Source organism: Eptesicus fuscus, chromosome 2 (assembly GCF_027574615.1).
Source record: "Eptesicus fuscus isolate TK198812 chromosome 2, DD_ASM_mEF_20220401, whole genome shotgun sequence".
In the NCBI taxonomy this organism is placed as follows: Eukaryota; Metazoa; Chordata; class Mammalia; order Chiroptera; family Vespertilionidae; genus Eptesicus; species Eptesicus fuscus.
This window is the reverse complement of record NC_072474.1, coordinates 116329338-116348503: the sequence shown is the minus strand read 5'-3', so window position 1 is coordinate 116348503 and position 19166 is coordinate 116329338. Positions and strand designations below refer to the sequence as shown.

Genomic DNA, 19166 nt, shown 5'->3' with positions numbered 1-19166 from the left:
GGGGCCACTGGAACCCCGAGTCTGGAAGGAGGAAGGCGAGGGCGCCGTGAGCCACCCACCCTCCACGCCGCGCGCCGGAAGCCCCAGAATAGAAGGGGCCCTTCAGGGCCCAGATTGGGCCGGGCCGAGGGCAGGGCGTCGGTATAAAAATAGAGCCGGAGCTGCGTGGGCCGGGCCCTCCACCCACGGGGAGTGTGGAGATAGATCTTCCTGGTGGGGCTGCCTGCCTGTGCGTCCGGGTACAAGTTCCACCCAAACAACCTCTCAGGCGAGGCGCAGCCGGCCAGGCTGGGGTGCTGAGGGCGCCGGGGCCGGCAGTCAGGGGGCAGCCGCCGGGGAGGGGGCAGGGGGAGGGGGTGGCAGCTGGCCCTGGAGTTGGCCTCCCAGCCCAGGACTCCCTCACGCTCCAGGGCCCTTCCAAGTCTGCAGGTCTTGGCCCCTCGGTCCCCAGGAGCCCCCTCTGACTGTCGCCCCGCACCCTCTCAGGTGGCCGAGAAGGGAGCCGATGCCCACCCACGGGTCCCCCTGCACCGGCCATGACGGGCAGCGGGGCAGGCCTGCCCTCGGGTGCTCACAGTGGGCAGCGGACCTGCCCCGGAGCCCAGCCCAGGGAATGGGTCCAGGCAGCCCAGCCAGCCCCGCGGTGGGGGGTGGGGCTGGGTGGAGGCGGGGCCTGGGGCAGCCACACTGAGCTGGCTCCCAGCAGCAAAGCCAGGGGCTGGGCGCAGGGGGGGGGGGGGCAGCTGCCGGGCTCTGACTCCAAGTCCAACAGACGTCCCATCTCCATGTCCTGAGCCACCACCAGGGCCGGCCCTCGGCCCCACCCCCGTGCTGGCCCCTTGGTTCCAGCAACAGAAGAAGGGGTGGGGGTGGGCACGGCAGTGGGAGAGAGTGCTGGAGGCCAGCAGCCAGCCCCCATCCCAGCCTGCCCCTCCCCGCTGTGGGCTGTGTGGTCCAATGGCCTCCCCTGAACTAGGGCTGGGGGATGGGTGGGCACCTGTTCCCCAAAGCCCCCGACTGAGCAGGCTGCCAGCGGGTCAGGGTGTAGCCACAGCCTTGGGCCTGCCCAGGGAAGGCCTGCCCCTCCCCCTGTCCCCCTGCCCCTGTCCCCCAGGCCTGTCCCTGTCCCTGTCCCCCAGGCCTGCCTGAGGAGGAGCTCTCAGTGTGACCCTGCGGCCACTCCTGGGGGGGGGGGGGCGGTGTGAGAAGGTTGATGCTTCCAGGGTCCGCTGGACACAGGGACTGAGGTGGGCAGCTCTGCCTGCACCTGCCTGTCCTTGCGCTGCCCCTGAGGCCTCGTCTGCTTACTCAGCCATGTATTGAGCATCTAGTCTGGGTCAGGCAGGCCGAGCCCTGGGGCAGCAGCGGTGACTGAGGCGAGCATGGCCGGGCCTGTGGGGGTGCCCCAGGGGGGCCTGAGTGTAACAAAACGTGTGTAGGGGTTCCGCGGGGGACAGGGAGGGAGAACACAGGTCGTGTGACAAAGTGACCATGAAGCAGAGCCCGAGGGACGTGGGGAGGCGAGCCACCCAGAAATCTGGGGGAGGCGTGGTCAGGGGGAACAGCATGTGCAAAGGCCCTGGGGTGGGAAGTGCCTGGGAGGCTGGAGGAGCAGCAGGGAGGCCAGTGCTGAGCGCCGAGCAGGGCCGGGGGAGGAGCTCCGGGAGGGACGGCGGGTCCTGCGGGTGTGTGCTGAGGACTCGGTCGTTCACGTGGGGAGGGTCCAGTGTGGAGAGGTGACGTCGTCTCACTGGACAGTGACCGGCCAGGGCAGGAGCTGGAGAGCAGATGAGGGGTGTGGCGGGCCGAGAAGGGGCAGGATTCCGGGCTGCTTGGCAGAGAGCACCCACTGGGTTTCCCAGACAGACAGGACTTCAGGTCAGAGGGGCGGGCCTCCAGGAGGCTCCGAGGTCGCAGCCCGGGGAGAAGGCTGGGAAATGAGGTGCTGGCTTTCAGGCTGGTAAACCTGCAACGTGTAGACTCTCAGGGAAAGAGGCGAGCAGGCCGTGGGCCGTGGGCCTGGTGGGCCGTGGGCCTGGTGGACCGTGGGCCGTGGACCGGGGCAGCACAGAGGCTGGTGCTGATGATGTGGCTCTGGGCATGGCCAGGGCTCACACCGGTGCCACATAAAGCCCAAGGCTACGGGGCGGTGGGGAGCCAGCCAGCAGCAGGTGATGCCCCCTCTGCACATGGCTGTTAGCGGGCTCCTGCCCACCCCGAGACCGCAGCTGCCTCTGTTCTGGGGCCCGTTGCAGCCGTGCCCACCCTCACGATGGGCGTGGCGGGGGAGCCATCATCCCGGAGTGGGCCTCACCTGGAGCCTTCAATGTGGAGGTGCTCGTCAGAGACCTCCGCCCTCACCCCTGGCCTCGCCTCTGCTCACCTATACGCACACTCTCCCCAGGGGGTGCGACCCACCCCACCCACCTGCCCCGCCAGCCCTGTGGGCACCCCCGGGTGCCCCACTCCTCTGGCCTCTGCCTCCTGTAGTCCCAGGCGGGGTGCGTAGCTGTCAGCCCTGGGGCTGCAGGGCTGGGGTGCCGGGTGCTCTGCTTGCTCCCCTCCCCCCACACTTCTCCTGCTGACTCTCCAGCAGGTGGGACCCCTTGCCTTACAGATGGGGAAACTGAGGCCCTGTTGGCGGAAGACTCTCCCAGGGCTTCACCCACCTCTGGCCGCCCCTCCCCTGGCGTTGCCCCTCCCCCCCAGCAGTCCAGCCGCAGTCCTGGTCTCTTCCACTGGGTTTTCTGGCCTCGCACCCCCCTCGCCTGGTTAACTTCTCTGACCCCAAGCCTGTCTCACTGGGGGGCTGGGCTCCGTTGCTGAGCGGGTCTGGAACGGTGACCCGGCCCGAACTCTGTCCAGTCACAACTCTGGGCACCCCGTGGCCTGGCCAAGTCTTCTCGGGACCGTCAGGGCCTCGCCTGACCAGCCCCAGCCCCTGAAGGCCCTCTGTCTGTTTCCCCGACCTGCGGGGTCTTCTAACGGGGGTACCGAGGCGGCGCACCTAAGAGAATGAGACAGACAAGGGACGCAAAGAATGGAGGCAAGACAAAGGGGATTCTGATCAAGCCTCAAAATTTTATTTTTACAGCGTTCCTTATATGTGATTTCTAGAAGGGTGGATGCCTAGGAGGGGTGGGGGCTGACCTAGATAATCTAAAGTCGTAACTATAGATAAAGGGTGTGGCTGGTTGAAGGGCGGCTACAGAAGAAATGCTTTGTCCTCAGGCAAGAGGAAGTGGGCCTAGTTTCAGTAACTTACTGAAGTAGGTCAGAGTTAATCCTTTGACCGACTCTTGGTTCCTGACATGTCTGCCTGGTCCGGATCAGCCAGCCCTGCTGGACTCTGGCCCCTCGTGCCCAGCGCAGCACAGCGGCCTGACCTTGGCCTCAGACCCGGACAGGGCTCAGCCTTTGCTGGGTTGGCCTCTTCCCTCCCCCCAGCCCCTTGGACGCCCGGCCAGAGTCTGCCCTCCCCCAGCTCATGGCTTCCTGGGACCTGGGACTGGGGGTCCATCCCCCACACCTCATGGGGATGAGCCTTCCCCCCTCCTCCTCCCCCCAGACATGGGCCCCTTTTCTGAAAGGCTCACCAGCTTGCAGGCCTTGCTCCCTCTCCCTAGAACACCTGCGATCTATTGCCACCCCTCACATCACCTACCTGGCCCCTAGGAGTCCCCCCATCATTTCCTCGCAGGAAGCCCCTTCCTCCTAGGTCCCGCCCCTTACACAGGGTTGTCTAAACCTCAAGCGGGACTGGTGTGGCCACCCCCTCTCCGCAGTGGGGAGAAGTCTTGCTGGTGAGAGCCTCCCAGAAGGCAGAGTGAAAGCTGCCTGTTTGCTGGGACTCAGTGTTGGAGCCAGGTCCCTGGGCCATGGGAGTCAGGCCTGGTCCAAGCGCTGGTCCCAGTTTGGAAGGGGCTGAGAGGTGCCCGCGAGCGTTCCACCGGTTGGGTCCCCAGCAAATCCTCCTCTATCGGAAGGGGTTCATCCGGGCCCTGCCCCCAGCCTGCTGAGGCCACCCAGGAGGCCCCGGTGACACCGGCAGGACACGCCCAAGGGACAGACTGGTTTGTGTTTGTCCTCTCATCTGCGTTTACTGAGCATCTGCTGTGTGCTGTGCATGGCCAGCGTGTCCACGCCTGCAGCCAACACCCGCCTTGTCCCTGGGAGCGGGGGTGGGGAAAGGTGGGGGTCCCTGCACCCTGAGGTCCCGGCACCCAACCTGGGACCTCCACGACCCGTTAGCTGCGCCAGGGGGACCAATGCGCGGGTGAGGAGTCCTTGAGGAGCCTGGAGCCGGGCGGGACCTGGGCGCCAGGGCGGGAGGGGCGGGGCCTTGCAGGAGGGGCGGGGCCTGGAGGGGCGTGGGATGGAGCTCCAGGAGGCCGGCGGGGCGGGGCCTGGCTGAGGGGCGGGGCCTGGCGGGGGCGGGGCGGGCGGGGCGTGGGATGGAGCTCCCGGAGGCAGGCGGGGCGGCCCGCGCCCCTGGAGGCTGAGCCGGGACCGGCCGCCGGGAAGCGGAGCCCGCGGGCCTGGAGCAGAACCTCGGCGGTGAGTGCGGCGGCGGGATGCGGATGGGCGGGCTCGCCAGGGGCGTCAGGGCTGGAGTCCTTGCCGTAGGGCGCCGGGGGCCCGCGGGGGCGGGGCGGGCAGCGCGGGGCCCGGGGCCACCTGCCTCGCCTCGGGAAGCGCGCGCGTTCGGGGTTGCGCAGGGAGCGCCCGGAGACCTAGGCGTGGGGGGCGGCGGTGTCGCGTCGGTCCCGCGTCCCTGTCGCCCTGACTCCGCTACCGCAGCCCCCGGGGCGGGAAGGCCTCCGCGGGGCCCATTACACGGCCCGCCCGTCGCGGCCTCCCGACTCAGGCCGGGAGCCGGTTCCCACCTCCCCCCGGTCGCCCGGACGGGACGGTCCTGCCCTCGCCGCTCCGCCAAGGGGAGAAGAGCCACCTGTGGAGCTGATTCTCCCTGAAGTGCCGTGGGGGAGCCCGCCCTCCGTTCGGGGAGCAGTGCGTGTCGGGGGCGGCAGAGTGATGGGAGAGTTGGGGGTTGGGGACAGCGTCGCACATGTGGGTTCGGCTCCTCCCCGCAACCCCACTCTTTCCTGCTGCTCTGGGCCTTGGCTTCCTTCCCCTGGAGGAGGGTGCTGGCAGCTGCTCCCTCTGGGCGCTGCGTGCCCCGGGCCTGCCCTCGCCTGTGCGTGGCCACGTCCGTGCCGCCCGCGGGCTGGCCGGCTGAGTGGCCCTGACCACTGCGGGGCGCGGCCGCCCTGTGATCTTGCTGATGAGGGGTAACCTGGCCCGGCGCGAGGGGCTCCAGGGTCACCTGCCTGTGGGAGAGGATGTTCCCAGGGCCGAGGGCTGGCAAGCCCCGCAGTGGGAGCAGGGTTCCAGGTTCAAGTCCAGCCTGGCGCTGCCCCTGCCCCTGCCCCTGGTCGGCCCTGCTTTCTCTGGCCCAGAGGAGGGGGCTGGGCTCCCCGTCCTGTTTCTCGCCCGCTGTGCCCATCACCCCCATCCCTGCAGGAGCCCCCTGCGAGCCAAGGCTTCGCTCCAGGGGGGCCAGGGCACCGGGGGGTCCTCGGAGGAGTGAGGACTCGGTCAAATCCCCTCCCCCCTTGCTTTTCTCTATGCCCTGTGTTGGGGCACACCCTGGGCAGAGGGGTAGGCCGGTCCCGCCAGCCATCGGAAAAAGGGGTGCTGCTCGAGGGCCCGCCTGTTGGGAGAGCCCCTCAGGCCTAGGAGTCAGGGCGGAGCCCCGGAGGCTGGTCTGGGGGAGAGGAGGGTGGACGGCCCTTCCTGTTCATAGGAACGGAGGAAAGTGGGTGCTGAGTCAGCCGCCATCCCTCCCCGCCTGTGCACGCGCCTGCGCACGCCCGCGCGCAAGCCCGCAGATGGGAAGCCACAGGGGCCCTGGGTTTGAGTCCGCCCGCCACCACTCACCAGCCGCGACTTGCCTTCCTCCTCTGAGCACTGGGCAGTGAGCGCCCTTCTCCTCAGGTGGTAGTGGGTTCCAAGGGGCTGGGTGGCCGGTCAGTGTCCCAGCCCCGGGGTGAACAGCTGGGACGGCAGGGCCACCTCTGCTTGGGGGTGGGGTGGGGGAGGGGCCGGACTGGAGAAGCCTGGGCAAAGGGCAGGCTCCCAGGTCCCCACCCACGGGTCTCTGGGCAGAGGCCTGAGTCCAGCAGGAGCAGCAGATTGGGGAGCCAGCCGGCTCCTGGCTGCTGTCCTTGGAGCTGCGGGGGGACGCTGAGGCCAGTGCCTGCTCCTCGCATAGAGCCGGGCGCCCTGCGTGCCAGGACCCAGGCCAGGCACGGACCCCAGAGTGGACAGGCCCACGGGGCAGAGGGCAAGGCCTGCTGGCGGTGCCCACAGGGAGCGGCTCAGCCTGTCTGGCCTCCCGGCCACCGGCTCCTGCGGAAGCACTTTAATAAAAGGCGTAAGTGTCTGTGCTCAGGGCACCCTCCCTGGCCCCGGGCGGGTCTCAGAGCCTTTCCTGGCCGCTGTGTTTACCTGTCTGGCTCCGCTGCCCGACCGGGAGCTCATGAAGGACAGGGTCACAGCTGCGTGCCCATGCGGCCTGTGCCAGGGGAGGCGGGTGGGGCTCTCCCGGGGAAATCTTACTGGAGCACCCAGAAGCTTCTGCAGACGCGAAGCGCCGGCAGGCACGCACACCGTGCACGCACACCGGGCACGCACACAGGGCGGGCGGGCAGGTTCACAGGCACGCGCACAGGGCACACGCACAGGGCGGGCGGGCAGGCTCACGGGCACGCACACCGGGCACGCACACAGGGCGGGCGGGCAGGCTCACGGGACAGACTCACGGGCCGGGCCGCAGGCTCTGCCGGCTGGGGCAGGGCCGGGCTGGCAGGGTGCCCTTTGCAGTTGGCCCCGCCCGTGTCTAACTCGCTTTAGCTTCGAGACAAGCACACTCTTCGCCCTGGAAGGCCTGTGGGGTTGGGGTTAGGGTTGGGGGGCAGGGTTAGGAGGGCAGGGCTTCGGTCGGATAATAACGGGTCGTTGTGCCGTAGCCTCTCTGGAAACTGTCCGGTTCCACCACAGGCCCCCTGGCCCCCCTCTCCACCCCGCCCGCCCCCTGCCCCGGGCTCCAGCGGCCACCACTGCTGCCGGCCTCGGTGGACCCCGAAGCCGCACAGATGGGGACTGAGGCCCTGCAGGCGTCCTCGAGGCCCCGTCCTAAATGGAGGCCGGTCCTTTCTTTGGTCCTTTCTGGAGACGGGCTGGAGCTGAGGGTGAGGTCAGCCCGTGCACCCCCAAGCCACAGTGTGGATCTGGGATTGGGGTCCCAGGGAGCCAGGCCCTCAGGTGGGGCGGCCAGGTCAGATCTGCACCCCTTAGGAGAGCGGTGGGGAAGGATCCAGAAAAGCAGGCCTGGGAGCCCTAGGCCGGTGCAGGAGTGTGGCCTGTGGGGCCGCCGGGAGCCACGCAGGACACCAGTGCTCACCGGGCCTCTGAGGGTCCCTCTGCGATCCCCCAAACCGCCTGGGACCCTGAGGGTCCCAACCTCCGCTGCTGCCTCTCCTCCTATTTGAGGCCAGAAGGCCGGGGCTGCCCCACATGGCCGGGCAGACCGTGCTGGGCCTGGCGGGGCAGGAGGCCCGGGTGGCGGGTTTACCGCGGTGGGCAGAGGATGGACGGGCCGTCTCCCGCCTCAGCAGGGAGGTGCGGGCACCCTCTGGCCGGAAGCTCTGGGGATGCATGGCCGCTGCCCGCGCTGGGGGGCTGCACGGGAGCGACAGCCACCAAGCTCCCTGCTGGCCCGCCGGCTCCGGTCGCAGCCGTGGTGCTGGGGCGTGGACCGAGCTCCGCCACCCCGTGTACCACCCTGTCTCAGGACCGGGTCTGTGTGAACCCCCACGGTCCTCCTCCTCTCCACCTCCTGTCTTCTCTCCAACCCCATCCCCAGGGAGGTAGAGGCTGCTCTGGGACCTCACCCAGCACTCTGCCGCCTGGGACCCAGTGCCGCTCCTTGTCACACAGGGGAGGGGCTGGGGGGCGGCAAGAGCCGGAGCGTCTGGGTAACCAACCGGCGAGGCCCGGCTGTGGCCGCAGACCCTGCTCCTCTGCCTCGGAGTCCCCAGCCCATCCTGGAGTCCGGGGCCCCGGGGCAGGGGCTCCCGGAAACGGGTCTCCCCATTTTCTGGAGAGTGTAGCCGGGAGGGTGAGGTGCTGTGGTTGGTGGCGCTGTGCCCTTTCTGGGGCAGGAAGTCGCTGGGGAAGGAAGAGGATTGAGAAAGAGGACCCCGACCTCTGGGGAGGATCTGGGAGGGCCTGCCCAGCCAGGGTTCCCGCCAGCCGGGCACTGAGGGCAGCTGGGCCGGGGCTGGGGGCCCCGCTCCGGGCCTCCATGTAGATGCACCCCCCCCTCATAGACGGGCACCCCTCCCAGTGGGCAGCACCCAAGGCTGGCGCAGGAGGTGCCGTATGGGACCCAGGAGGGCCTTCTGTGGGGGGCGGGGGGGGCAGCAGGCAGGCCGGTGCACCGGCCGGAGCTCTGAAGGGCGTGGGAGAAGCCAGACAGGCTGGGGGGGGGGGGGTCCAGCACAGGGGCTGGGTGTGTGCTCCGCTCCATCTGGGTCTGGAGACCCCCACCCCCTGCAGCGGTGGCCGAGGAGGCTTGGGCAGGGCCTGCAAGAGGGCTGGGGGCGGGGGCCCAGCCGGCCCGAGCAGTCAGTGACCCCCACTGAGGGGCCCCTGGGCCCAGGGTGAGAGCTGGTGAGACGGGAACCCGCCTGGCAATGCCCACCCTGCTCCCACCCCACCCACCACCAGGCCTCTTTGCTGGCTTCTCTGGCCAGCAGAGCTGTGACCCATGGGTTCTTCCTGGGAGGGTGTTTCTGCAGCACCCGCTGAGCCGCACCTCCCCCCCACAGGGCAGACTGCCCGACCCGTGGCAGGTCCCTGGCCCCGGGAGGCTCTGCCGGCCAAGCAGCCACCTTGCCCCTGGGAGCCTGCGGGGCACCCGCTGGAGGAGAGTGCCTGCCCGTCCACGGTGGCCCCGTGATGGCGCGCCCCCCCACGCCCCCCCGGCTGAGGGCAGGGCCAGGCGGGCGCCTTCCCTGGGATCCAGTGATCCAAGGCCACTGTGCCGGGGTGGGGAGGTAGCCGGGCGCACGGGAGAGCCCGGGCCTGGGGGCTCACACGGGCCTGGGGCTCACACGGGCCTGGGGCTCACACGGGCCTGGGGCTCACACGGGCCTGGGGGCTCACACGGGCCTGGGGCTCACACGGGCCTGGCTGTGGAGGCCAGGGCTCTGGCTGGAGCCGGCCACCCTTTGAGGAAGGGCCCAGCTGAGTCCTGGGGGCAGTGGGGATGCGCTCTGCCGGAGGCCCTCCCCTCCAGCCCGAACTGGGCTCTGCGATCCCCCCCCCCCAAACCGCCTGGGACCCTGAGGGCCACGACCTGCCCTCACTAGGGCACCCGCGGGTGTTGGGGTGACCTGAGCTGGGCCGAAAACAGGCAGGAGGTTGTCCGGTGGGACAGGGTGAGAGGTCAGGGAAGGGCGCCTGCCAGGAGGGGCCTGGGCTGCGGCTGAGCCGGCGGCTCCGAGCGAGGAGGGGGGTGGGGGTGTGGGGTGCAGGATCCCCGGACCCCTGGCCGTGCACGGGGACAGTGTGCAGGGCACATGGAAACCCCCTCTCCCGCCTGTCAAGTGCTGGGCACAGATGCCCGGGGAGGGGCAGGGCGTCTGGGGGCTGGGCCTCTTCCCACCCACCCGGCCCGGGGCCAACCCTTCTCCTCACAGGGCCTGGAACAATGGGGCCGTGTGAGGGCCTGGGACTGGGGGTCAGCCAGGCCCACAGGGCACGCACAGGGGGGTGTGCACATGGGGACGTGCACAAGGGGGTCCTCACAGGGGGGTCCTCACGGGGGTGCACAGGAGCCAGTGGCCATGAGTCATCCTGTCCAGCCCCAAGCCCAGGGCTCCCAGGCCGGGGCGGAGCGCGCTGCTCTCAGTTCCCCAGCTTCGTGCTGGCTCAGCGGGCTCCTCCTTCCCTCTTCGGCCCCCCTCTGCCTCTTCCTGGGGCCCCTCTCAGCTCCCCCTTCCTCGGCCTGTCTCTGTCCCTTGCCACTGTGAGACGGAGACCCCGGAGACCCATGCCCGAGTGGCTGCTCCCCCAGACCCAGCCTGGCACCCGGGAGCTGCTCTCCAGGCCTGGGGGGGTGCAGGAGGTATCCGGTGAGAGGACAAGGCCCAGCCCCCCAGTGTGACCACCTAAGGCCACGCCCAAAGCAAATGACAGGGCCTCCAATACAACGCTCAGAGGGTGAGCATCGACCAACCGCGTCAAAGGAAAAAAACGTTTGAAAACGGCTTAAAAATTCACATTCGTGACAAAAGGGGGAAAGTAGGTTAAAACTGAAGAAAGACCGAATCCTAAAAGGCTGAAGTCAGTGGGAGAAGGAGGTGACGCTGTGTGTAGCCGACCCAGCCTGACCCTGACCGTTCCAGCCTGGGCAGAGCGGGCATCACCAAACCTCCGCCCAGACAGGGGGCCTGGTCCCGGGGGTCAGACCGCCGGCAGGAGGAGCCAGGCTGGCCAGACCTCACCACAGTGGCCCTGGTGCCCCGTCCTGACCAGGAGCCCTGGCCCGGGGGATAAAGTGCCCCGAGCTGTATGGGCTGAGGGAGGCCCCTGTGGTTTGAGGGAGGCCACCAAGGCATGAAGGGGACGAGAGCGATGAGTAATGGAACAGATGGCGGGGCAGCCACAGGGGTCAAGGCCGGTGACCCAGCTGGTCTGCCCTGGGATGCCCTGGGCTGGCACTGCGGACAGCAGGTGTCCACGCAGTGTGTGGCGTGGCTGACCTTGGCCTCCACCCTGGGCTCCGGCGAGGCGCAGTGGTGCTGGATCGCTCTGGCTGCCTCCTCTCCTCCCCCCCACACCCAACCTCAGCTATGTTCCCTGTCACCTCACCCTGCTGCTGGGATCTGGGCTAAGCAGGGTGCCCTTCACCCCCAGACACCCTGGGGCCCAGCACAAGGCCAAGTGCCCCTGGGGAGTCCCCGTGAGCTGCCTCCTTGTCCTCAGGACGCTGTTACCAACAAGCCGGTATGGGAGGCTGAGGGAGTGAGGCCCCGGGTGAAGTGACTCCAGGTCCCCAGTGCGAAGAGGAGAGGCGGGACTGGAGGCCGGTCCCGAACAGCGCTCAGTGCTCAGTGCTCAGCCGGGGCAGGTGTGGGAACATCCATACAGCGGCCTGGATTGGGCCTGCCCCGGTCCCCCGTGTCTGAAGGCCTGTGCCTCCTCTCACCCTGACCCCAGGCCCTTTGCACAAGCTGCTTCGGACCCAACGCTTTTCGTGTGCTCTTCCTGCTTGGCTACCTCTCGGGGAAGATTCCTCCCGGCACGCTGGCCGGTGTGTCACCGTGTTGGGCGGAACAGCGTCACGAGGGTGTGAGTCAGAGGTGGCTGCCTCCCCAGCAGCCTGGGAGCCCTCGCTGGAGGGCGGCCAGCTTGGATCCTGAGGGGAAGGGTGTGGGCTCGCAGGCAGGAGGCAGTGCCCTGACTGCCTCCCTCGGCCCCGAGACTGGGGACGCGGGGTCGGGGTAATGCCGGGTGCAGGCCCCGTGGCTCCAGCCAGCCCCCCCCCCCCAGTGCCTGGGACAGCCTGCGCTCCTGCTGGGGAAACTGAGGCCGGGCTCTGCTTCTTTGCCAGAGTTAGTTCCCGGATGAGCACCAGAGCCCCCGAGGGCACGGCCGCTGTGAGCGTGAGCAGGGCCGGGTGGGGCCCGTGCCGCCGGGTCCTGCCTCCTCTGAGCTGTGGCTAAACAGGCCGGCTCTGAGCCAGGAGGGCAGCCCTGCACGCAGCGTGGCCTCTGCCCAGAGCCCGAGCCCTCTAGCTGCCCCTGGGCTGGTGGGTGTCCCCCCAGGTGGGAGCACCTGAGAGTAGGCCCTGGGGCCCCCTCTGCCCCTCAGGACCAGGCCTGGCAGGAAATGGGCGAGGTGGCCCGGGCCCGGGGTCACATGGGCAGTGCTGGCTGGGTGGCCGTGACTGCAGCCGCTCAGCCTCAACTTCCTCATCGGGAGAGCAGAGTTCAGCCGTGGGAGCTGGGGACTGCGCGGGCCGGAGCTGACACATTGGCCTGGCACCCCTTCCGAGGAGGGCGCTTCCTGCCCCTGCCCTGCCCATCGGCCTGGCCCGCCATCTCGAAATGACTGCAGGCGGGGAGGTGCCGGCCTTCACACCCTGCCTTGGCCTCAGCAGGGGGACACTGTCCCCAGGAGGGGCTGGTGGTGGCAGCCTCTGCCCCTGAGCGGGCCCATCCCAGCCCCTCGCAGCCGGGATCCAGCCCGGAGCCAGGGTGGGCCCCGGGCAGTGAGTGCCCGGAGGGGCCGGAGGTGGGTGTGCGGGAGCCCCGTGGCCGGAAGCGGAGCGGGGCGGGCGGGGTTTGGGGAAGACCCCTCTCCTTGGTGCCTGGTCTGGCTCGGGGTCAGCTTGACGTGGACTTTAGAGAAGACGGTCTGTCCTTCTGGGCGTCCGACCGGTCCTGCCAGGTTTCTGCCCGCCCCGTGCCCTTGCCCCTTGGGGTCAGCAGCAGGGGCAGCCCCGCCTGCCCGGGGGAGGGGGGGCGGGGCCCGCAGGCTCAGGGAGGGAGCGTGGTCCCGGCTGCCCACGGGCTCGCGGTGCAGGCCGCGGCCTTGCTTCGTGAGCGAGGACCCCGAGGCGGGGCCCTGGTGCCTGGCTCAGGTCCCTCAGGGTGCAGAGCCGGGCGCCTGCCATGCAGCCAGAGCGCCCGCGGAGGTGAAGTGGGGGTGTTAGGTCAGCTGAACGGTTTGATGAAACAAATGAGCCCCGTGAACTGGACCCCATGGAGAGTAGGGGGCGTCCAGCTAGTGGGGGGCCCATCTGTTCATGCTGCAGGGGGTGCCCAGGGCATACCGGGCGCACTGCGGGGAGGGCAGGTAGCCCACAGACAGACCGGACATGCTGGGGGTCCTGAGGGGCAGCCTCCCCTGGGAGCGGGAGGGCCCTGCCCCCGGGCGGCCCGTGCAGGTGGCCGGCTGAGCAGCGAGGTCTGCCCGGGGCCACGGGAGCAGGAGGGGCGGCTCCTTGGACTGAGCGAGGAGCCGCTGTGGCAAAGGCCTGGCCCCTCCCCTCCAGGCAGCCTTCCCGTCGTGGGGTAACAGCTCAGAATGGGCCGGGTGGCCGGGAGCGCTGCTGTCCAGACGGCTTGAGAGAAGGCTCTTCCTCCCCAACGGGCTGTGAGGACGGCGTTGCCGGAACCCAGCGGCCGGGGCCCCTGGGGGAACCCTGCCCAACAGCCTGCCACGGGGTCTTTGGACAGCGCCACCCAGGAGCTGCCAGAGAAGGAACCTGAGGCTCGGGGTGGGCCACACGGTTAGGAGGAGAATGAGCCAGGCCCGTCCCCAAGGAAGTCCGTGCTCTAACCACTGCCCCACCCTGCTCACCAAGGTTCCTGAGGGTGGGGCAGAGTCTCATGGTGGCAGACGTGGACTGAGCGCCTCTCGGGGGTGGCACCCGCGTCCCCTGCAGGGTCTGGGGCCTTGGGTGCCTAAGCTGGCCCCGGGGCGGGGCAGGGAGCCTCCTGGGCCGGGGTGGGGCGGGGCGGGCGGGCAGGAACTCGGGGTGGACGGGCCCACCATCCATCATTGCCCTCGGGAGAGTTTTCTCAGGCAATTGAGAGGTGGAAACTCGTCAGTGTTATGATGAACTGAAGTGTGAATCCTGGACCGCCTCTGCCGCTGTGGTTAGAAGTGGGAGAGGTACAGGAAAGCGACACCCCAACCTGCCCCCCCCCCATATGGCCTGTGGGCCCTGGTGCCCAGGACAGGACCTCAGCCTGGAGGCCCTGCCCAGCCGCCTCCCTACTCACACCCCGCCCACCCCAAGTGCTGTCCTCCTGGGCGCCTCCCATCCAGGGCTCTGCACCCCTGAGGCCCCGGCCCTGAGGCCCCGGCCCTGAGGCCCCGCACTGTCCGAAGCTCGGGCCCTCGGCCCCGGGAGAAGCTGCTCAGCTTGGGAACGTTTGCCGGGCGGAGGCCCCAGGCTGGAGGGGAAGGCCCAGGTGCTGTGGGCGGAGCATCGGGATGTGCGGGCGCAGAGCTTGAGCAGGGGGCCCCAGAGGAGAAACCCACCCTCCCGCAGCTCGGCCTTCGTCCTCGGAAGCCCGGGCCCCCTCATGGCCTCCATGCCCCCCTCTTCCTGTGCCTCCTGGAGTCCCTGGGCCTGGGCCGCAGGAGAGGCCAGGGTGCCCGCCTCCATCCTGGTGCCCCCGGAGCCCGGCCACTGCTGTCTTCCGGGCTCGGGGGTGCGGGCAGCTCCAGCGCAGCCGTCCCGGGCGCAGTGGCCTGGGCGCAGCCTCCCTGCCAATCCGTGCCTGTGGAGGGTCCAGTGGGCTGCAAGCCACAGTCCCTTTTCTATGTTTTATTGACTTCAGAGAGGAAGGGAGAGAGAGAGAAGCATCAGCGATGAGAGAACCAGTGATCGCTGCCTCCGGCACGCCCCCTACTGGGGACCGAGCCCGAAACGGGGGCATTGAACTGTGACCTGGTTTACAGGTCATCACCTCAACCGCTGAGCCTCATGGGTCGGGCCAGCCACGGTTCTTCGCCCTGGCTCTCAGCAGGGTCCAGGCCCGTGCTGTGATGGCCACGTCGGCGGCTTGGCCACGTGTGTGGACAGGACACTGACCCACTGCCCACCCCGGGGCCTGCCTCGGCCGTGGGGGGCTGGGATCCACCTGTGGACGCTGGTGAGCGGGGCTGTGCCATCGGGTGGGAGGTTTCCGGGGCCAGGTGAGATTCCAGATGGTTCTGTCTCCAAAGAGGAGGGAGCGTCTGTTGGGAGGATTAGGTTTCCAGGTGGAGACCACTGTGGTCTTCGAGACGGCCCAGGGTGGGGAGCGGGAGCCGGACCCCACACTCGACGGAGCCACCGAAGGGCTGGCCAGGGTGAGCAAGAGTGGTGGGCGCGGGCCTGCACGGCCTCGCCATGCCCGGGAGGGGGCAGGGTGAGCCAGGCCTGGCAGGCCCCGGGCACGCGGGCGGCCGGGGTGCAGTAGGCGCCCGACTTCGTCAGGAAAGGGATGGCGGGTCCCGGGGCAGCGTTTCCCACGGCCGCTGCGGAAAGTGCCGCTGCCAGGGGCTCACACAGCCTCGGACCTCTGTGTTCTGGAGGCCAGAGGTCAGAACCAAGTGTAGGCGGGGCCGCACTCCCGCCTGGGGCCTCTCAGCCTCCGGCCAGGCCGGCCACTCCCTGGGCCTGTGGCCGCATCGCTCCGTCGTGGTCTGTCTGCACCGACGTCTCCTCAGTGTACCCTCTGCTTCTTCTTCTTTTTTTTTTTTAAATATATTTTATTGATTTTTTACAGAGAGGAAGAGAGAGGGATAGTTAGAAACATCGATCAGCTGCCTCCTGCACGCCCCCCACTGGGGATGTGCCCACAACCAAGGTACATGCCCTTGACCGGAATCGAACCTGGGACCCTTCAGTCCACAGGCCGACACCCTATCCACTGAGCCTCACCGGTTAGGGCTACCCTCTGCTTCTTACAGGGACCCCTGTCCCCGGGCTTCGGGCCATCGGGCTGATCCAGGACCAGGTCCTGAGTTAATGCCACATGCAAACCCGGGCAGGTGTGGGCAACACCAGCAGCGCCCGGTGCTCGCCTGGCTCCGGAGCCGGCGGGACCCCGAGCCCCGAGTGAAGCTCCCTCCCCCCCTTTTTGTTCAGGCTGACCCTTGGCCCCGGCCGGCCCTGTTGGCTGGCTCCCACCCACCCTGGTAAGTGTCCTGCGTGTGGCGTGGCAGGGTGGTCCCTGACACTTTGAGGCTCCGGCCCTTGGGGTAAGGGAGGGGGGAGTGGGAGAGGGGACCCCAGCGATGCTCCAGCCCCACGCGCCTCCTGCTGGGACGCTGGGCGGGGTCCCCACCTGACTCCCAGCTCCGCGTGAAATACAAGGCCAGGGAGCTGCCCTCCTTGGCGGGCGGGTGGCTGAATGCCCAGCGGGTGATCTGCCTCGGGAGCTGGGAGGGCACGCGGAGAACCAGGCCCGAGAGCCAGGGCCTGGGAGGTCACAGCAGCCCAGGCTCCTGGCTCAGCCTCCGGAGGGAACCCAGGGCTGGGAAAGGGCCCCCACAAGTCTGGGCCCCTCAGGGACCCCCCTTCCTCTGCTCTGGGCCGTGGCCACTCAGTCCCAGCATCCGCCCAGCGCCCCAGAGCCAGCAGCGTGGCGGCCCGGCGATGTGGGCGGCTCCGGGAGGGTAGGGCCTGGCCTGGGCTTGGAGCCGTGTCTTGGTCCTTTGGTGTCAAAGGGCAGAGCGGTGACCACCCCGTGTGGCCTCGGAGGGCAGAGCTGGGCACTCGTGCTCAGGTTGGTGGGAGGAGCGTGCTGGGCGGTAGCCAGCTGGGGGGGGGGGGGGGGCGGAGGGGCGGGTTCTGGGCGGGGGTTTCTCAGGGCCCAGGAGGCTGGGCCTGGGGCCCTGGGATGCGAGGGTTCAGGTGGAGCTGGGAGAAGCCTCGGCTCGGGGGGCCGCGGGGGCCTGCGGGAGCCTCCTCCCAGGGGACACAGCTGCCCCCCGGGACCTAGAGGGCTGCGGTCTCTGCCCACAGGCCCGGAAGCCGGGCCACTCCAGCCCCGTGGGCTGAGCAGCGCCGTGGGCCAGCGCGGGCCTCAGGTCTCTGCGGGTGGAAGGCAGGAAGTGCGGGCGGCGACCGGCTGCCCAGGGACCGGCAACAGGAAGTCCCCAGAGGGGGAGAGGCCTGGAGGCCACAGGCCCCGAGCAGCCGCTGTCACGCCCGGCAGCGCAGGGCAGGCCTCGCCGCGGGGAGATGCAGGCCTCGGCCCGGGGCCCCTGAGCCCATGGCCTCCCGCGGCCCCCGGACGCCTGCCCCCAACCCGTCGCCAGGCAGGAGGAGAGCCATGTGCTGGGCCAGTGCCCTCAGGTCAGTGGGGCCTGGGCCCTGGGGAGGGGGTGCCGCCAGCAACGGCAGAGCCACTTGGGGAGGCCCGAGGGGAGCAGAGGAGGGGGCGCTGGGCACGCAGCTGGCAGCTGGCAGGGAGGCCGGGCCAGCGTGCCCACAGCACACCCTGCCGGGGGGGCCTTGGCCTTTGGGACCTGTGTGTGCACACACGGGGTGTGAGTGAGTGTGTGAGAGCGTTGTGAGTGTGAAGATGTGAGTGTGAGTGTGTGAGTGAGTGTGTGTCTGAGTGAGTGTGTGAGTGTGATGGTGTGAGACTGTGAGTGTGTGAGTGAGTGTGATGGTGTGAGACTGAGTGTGTGAGTGTGTGTCTGAGTGAGTGTCTGAGTGAGTGTGTGAGTGTGATGGTGTGAGACTATGAGTGTGTGAGTGTGTCTGAGTGAGTGTGTGAGTGTGATGGTGTGAGACTGTAAGTGTGTGAGTGTGTCTGAGTGAGTGTGTGAGTGTGATGGTGTGAGACTGTGAGTGTGTGAGTGTGTGAGTGTGATGGTGTGAGACTGTGAGTGTGTGAGTGTGTGTCTGAGTGAGTGTCTGAGTGAGTGAGTGAGTGTGATGGTGTGAGACTGTGAGTGTGTGTCTGAGTGTGTGAGTGAGTGTGATGGTGTGAGACTGTGAGTGTGTGTGTGTCTGAGTGAGTGTGTGAGTGAGCCATGCGCCGAGGGCTCGGATGGCGTGTGTGGGCCCCTGGCTGCCAGCCGGGCCTGTGCTCGGGGCCTGGCACAGAGCCGAGGAGCCGGGGCCGGGCCCCCGGCAGGGGCTTTCCTTGGGGCCTGGCTGGCACCCTCCCTCTGGCGCGGCTGCTCACCGCCTTCATGGGAGATGTTTGGTTTTGATTCTTTTACGGAGAAGGGTTCCGGGAAGAGGAAGGGGAAGGGGAAACCGAAAGGCAAGCACTGACGAGCGGGTGTGAGGCGCCAGGGTCCATGCAGCTCCGGCCCTCCGCCCTCCGCCCTGTGCCCTGTGCCCTCCGCCCTGTGCCCTGTGCCCTCCGCCCTGTGCCCTGTGCCCTGTGCCAGGCTGGGGGCGTGGCTGCTCCAGGCGGGGTGAGCGCCCCCCATTGACTGGCTGTGTCTTCTCTGACCCTTGGAGTCTTCATTAGTGACGTGGGGCGACGCCGGTTCACACCTCAGGGGATGTTGGGATGGTGCCCTGAGCTGTCCACGGCGAGGGCCCCGAGCCTCTCCCGGCCTCAGTGTCCTAGTCTGTAAAATGGGAGTAAGGCGCTGAGCCTGGGCTGTAATGCGCTGGCAGGCTGGCCTTGGCGCTGCGCGGTGCAGGGCTGGGGTGGTGGTGAGGTTTTGGCAAGGCCCACCCCCTGCCCGGGGCACAGGGCCACGTACGGAGGCTCCTGCCAGCCCGGGAGGCTGTGGGCACGCGCAAGCGTGAGTGTGTAAGAATGCATGTGAGTGTGTGCATGCACGTTTGAATGAGGTGCACCTATGTAGGTGTGAGTGTGTATGGACCAGTACATGAACATGTGTGAGTGGGTGTTACGTGTGCATGTATGTGTGCGAGTGGGTGTTACGTGTGCATGTATATGCGTGAGTGGGTGTTACGTGTGCATGTATGTGTGTGAGTGGGTGTTACGTGTGCATGTATGTGTGTGAGTGGGTGTTACGTGTGCATGTATGTGTGTGAGTGGGTGTTACGTGTGCATGTATGTGTGTGAGTGGGTGTTACGTGTGCATGTATGTGTGTGAGTGGGTGTTATGAGAATGCGTGTGCGCCCTGGTGTGAGCGTGAATGTGTAGGTGCACGTGGGCAATGAGGAAGTGTACGTGGTTGAGCGTGTGAATGTGTGTTGGGGACCTGTGGCTCCCACACACTGGCCAGCCCGTCCCCACTGACAGGAGCGCCCTGACTGGTCACACGAGGCGCCAGTCCCTCACCGTGTCCGCGGCATGTCTGCAGGTCCCGCCGGAGCCCAGCCCTCCCGGGACCCCACTTCACTCTCATGCACGGCTCACACCGTGCACACCCACGCACGCACACGCACACGCGCACACACAGGACCTCCTATGGAGCGCACTGCCCGTGGCACGCGGCCATGTGGACCGCAGCGCCCAGCTCCCAGGCGGCCTGCATGCGGCGAGCACCCCGTCCTGGGCGGACGGCCCCCACAGCCTGACTTCCTGGAACTCGCTGGGGCTGCGGCTGTGATGGAGAGCTCCACCGCCTGCTGTCCCCGCCCCTGCCC

At 68.4% G+C, this 19166-nt stretch overlaps 1 protein-coding gene across 3 annotated transcripts in view; it reads left to right on the top strand.

Annotated features, from left to right (window-relative positions):
- Window positions 1-4444: 4444 nt before the first annotated feature.
- SH3BP2 (SH3 domain binding protein 2) overlaps window positions 4445-19166 on the top strand; it is a 34026-nt gene continuing 19304 nt past the window's right edge. Inside the window, exon 1 of one of the 3 annotated variants that reach the window (XM_054708532.1) lies at window positions 4445-4557. Coding sequence is in view for 1 of the 3 variants with exons in the window: in XM_054708526.1 (XP_054564501.1) it covers window positions 16851-16933 (83 nt within the window). In the remaining 2 variants the exon portion in view is untranslated. Of the gene's footprint in view, window positions 4558-15747; window positions 15772-16795; window positions 16934-19166 lie in introns of those variants that run through there. The other 2 variants (XM_054708537.1, XM_054708526.1) reach the window with 2 other exon arrangements.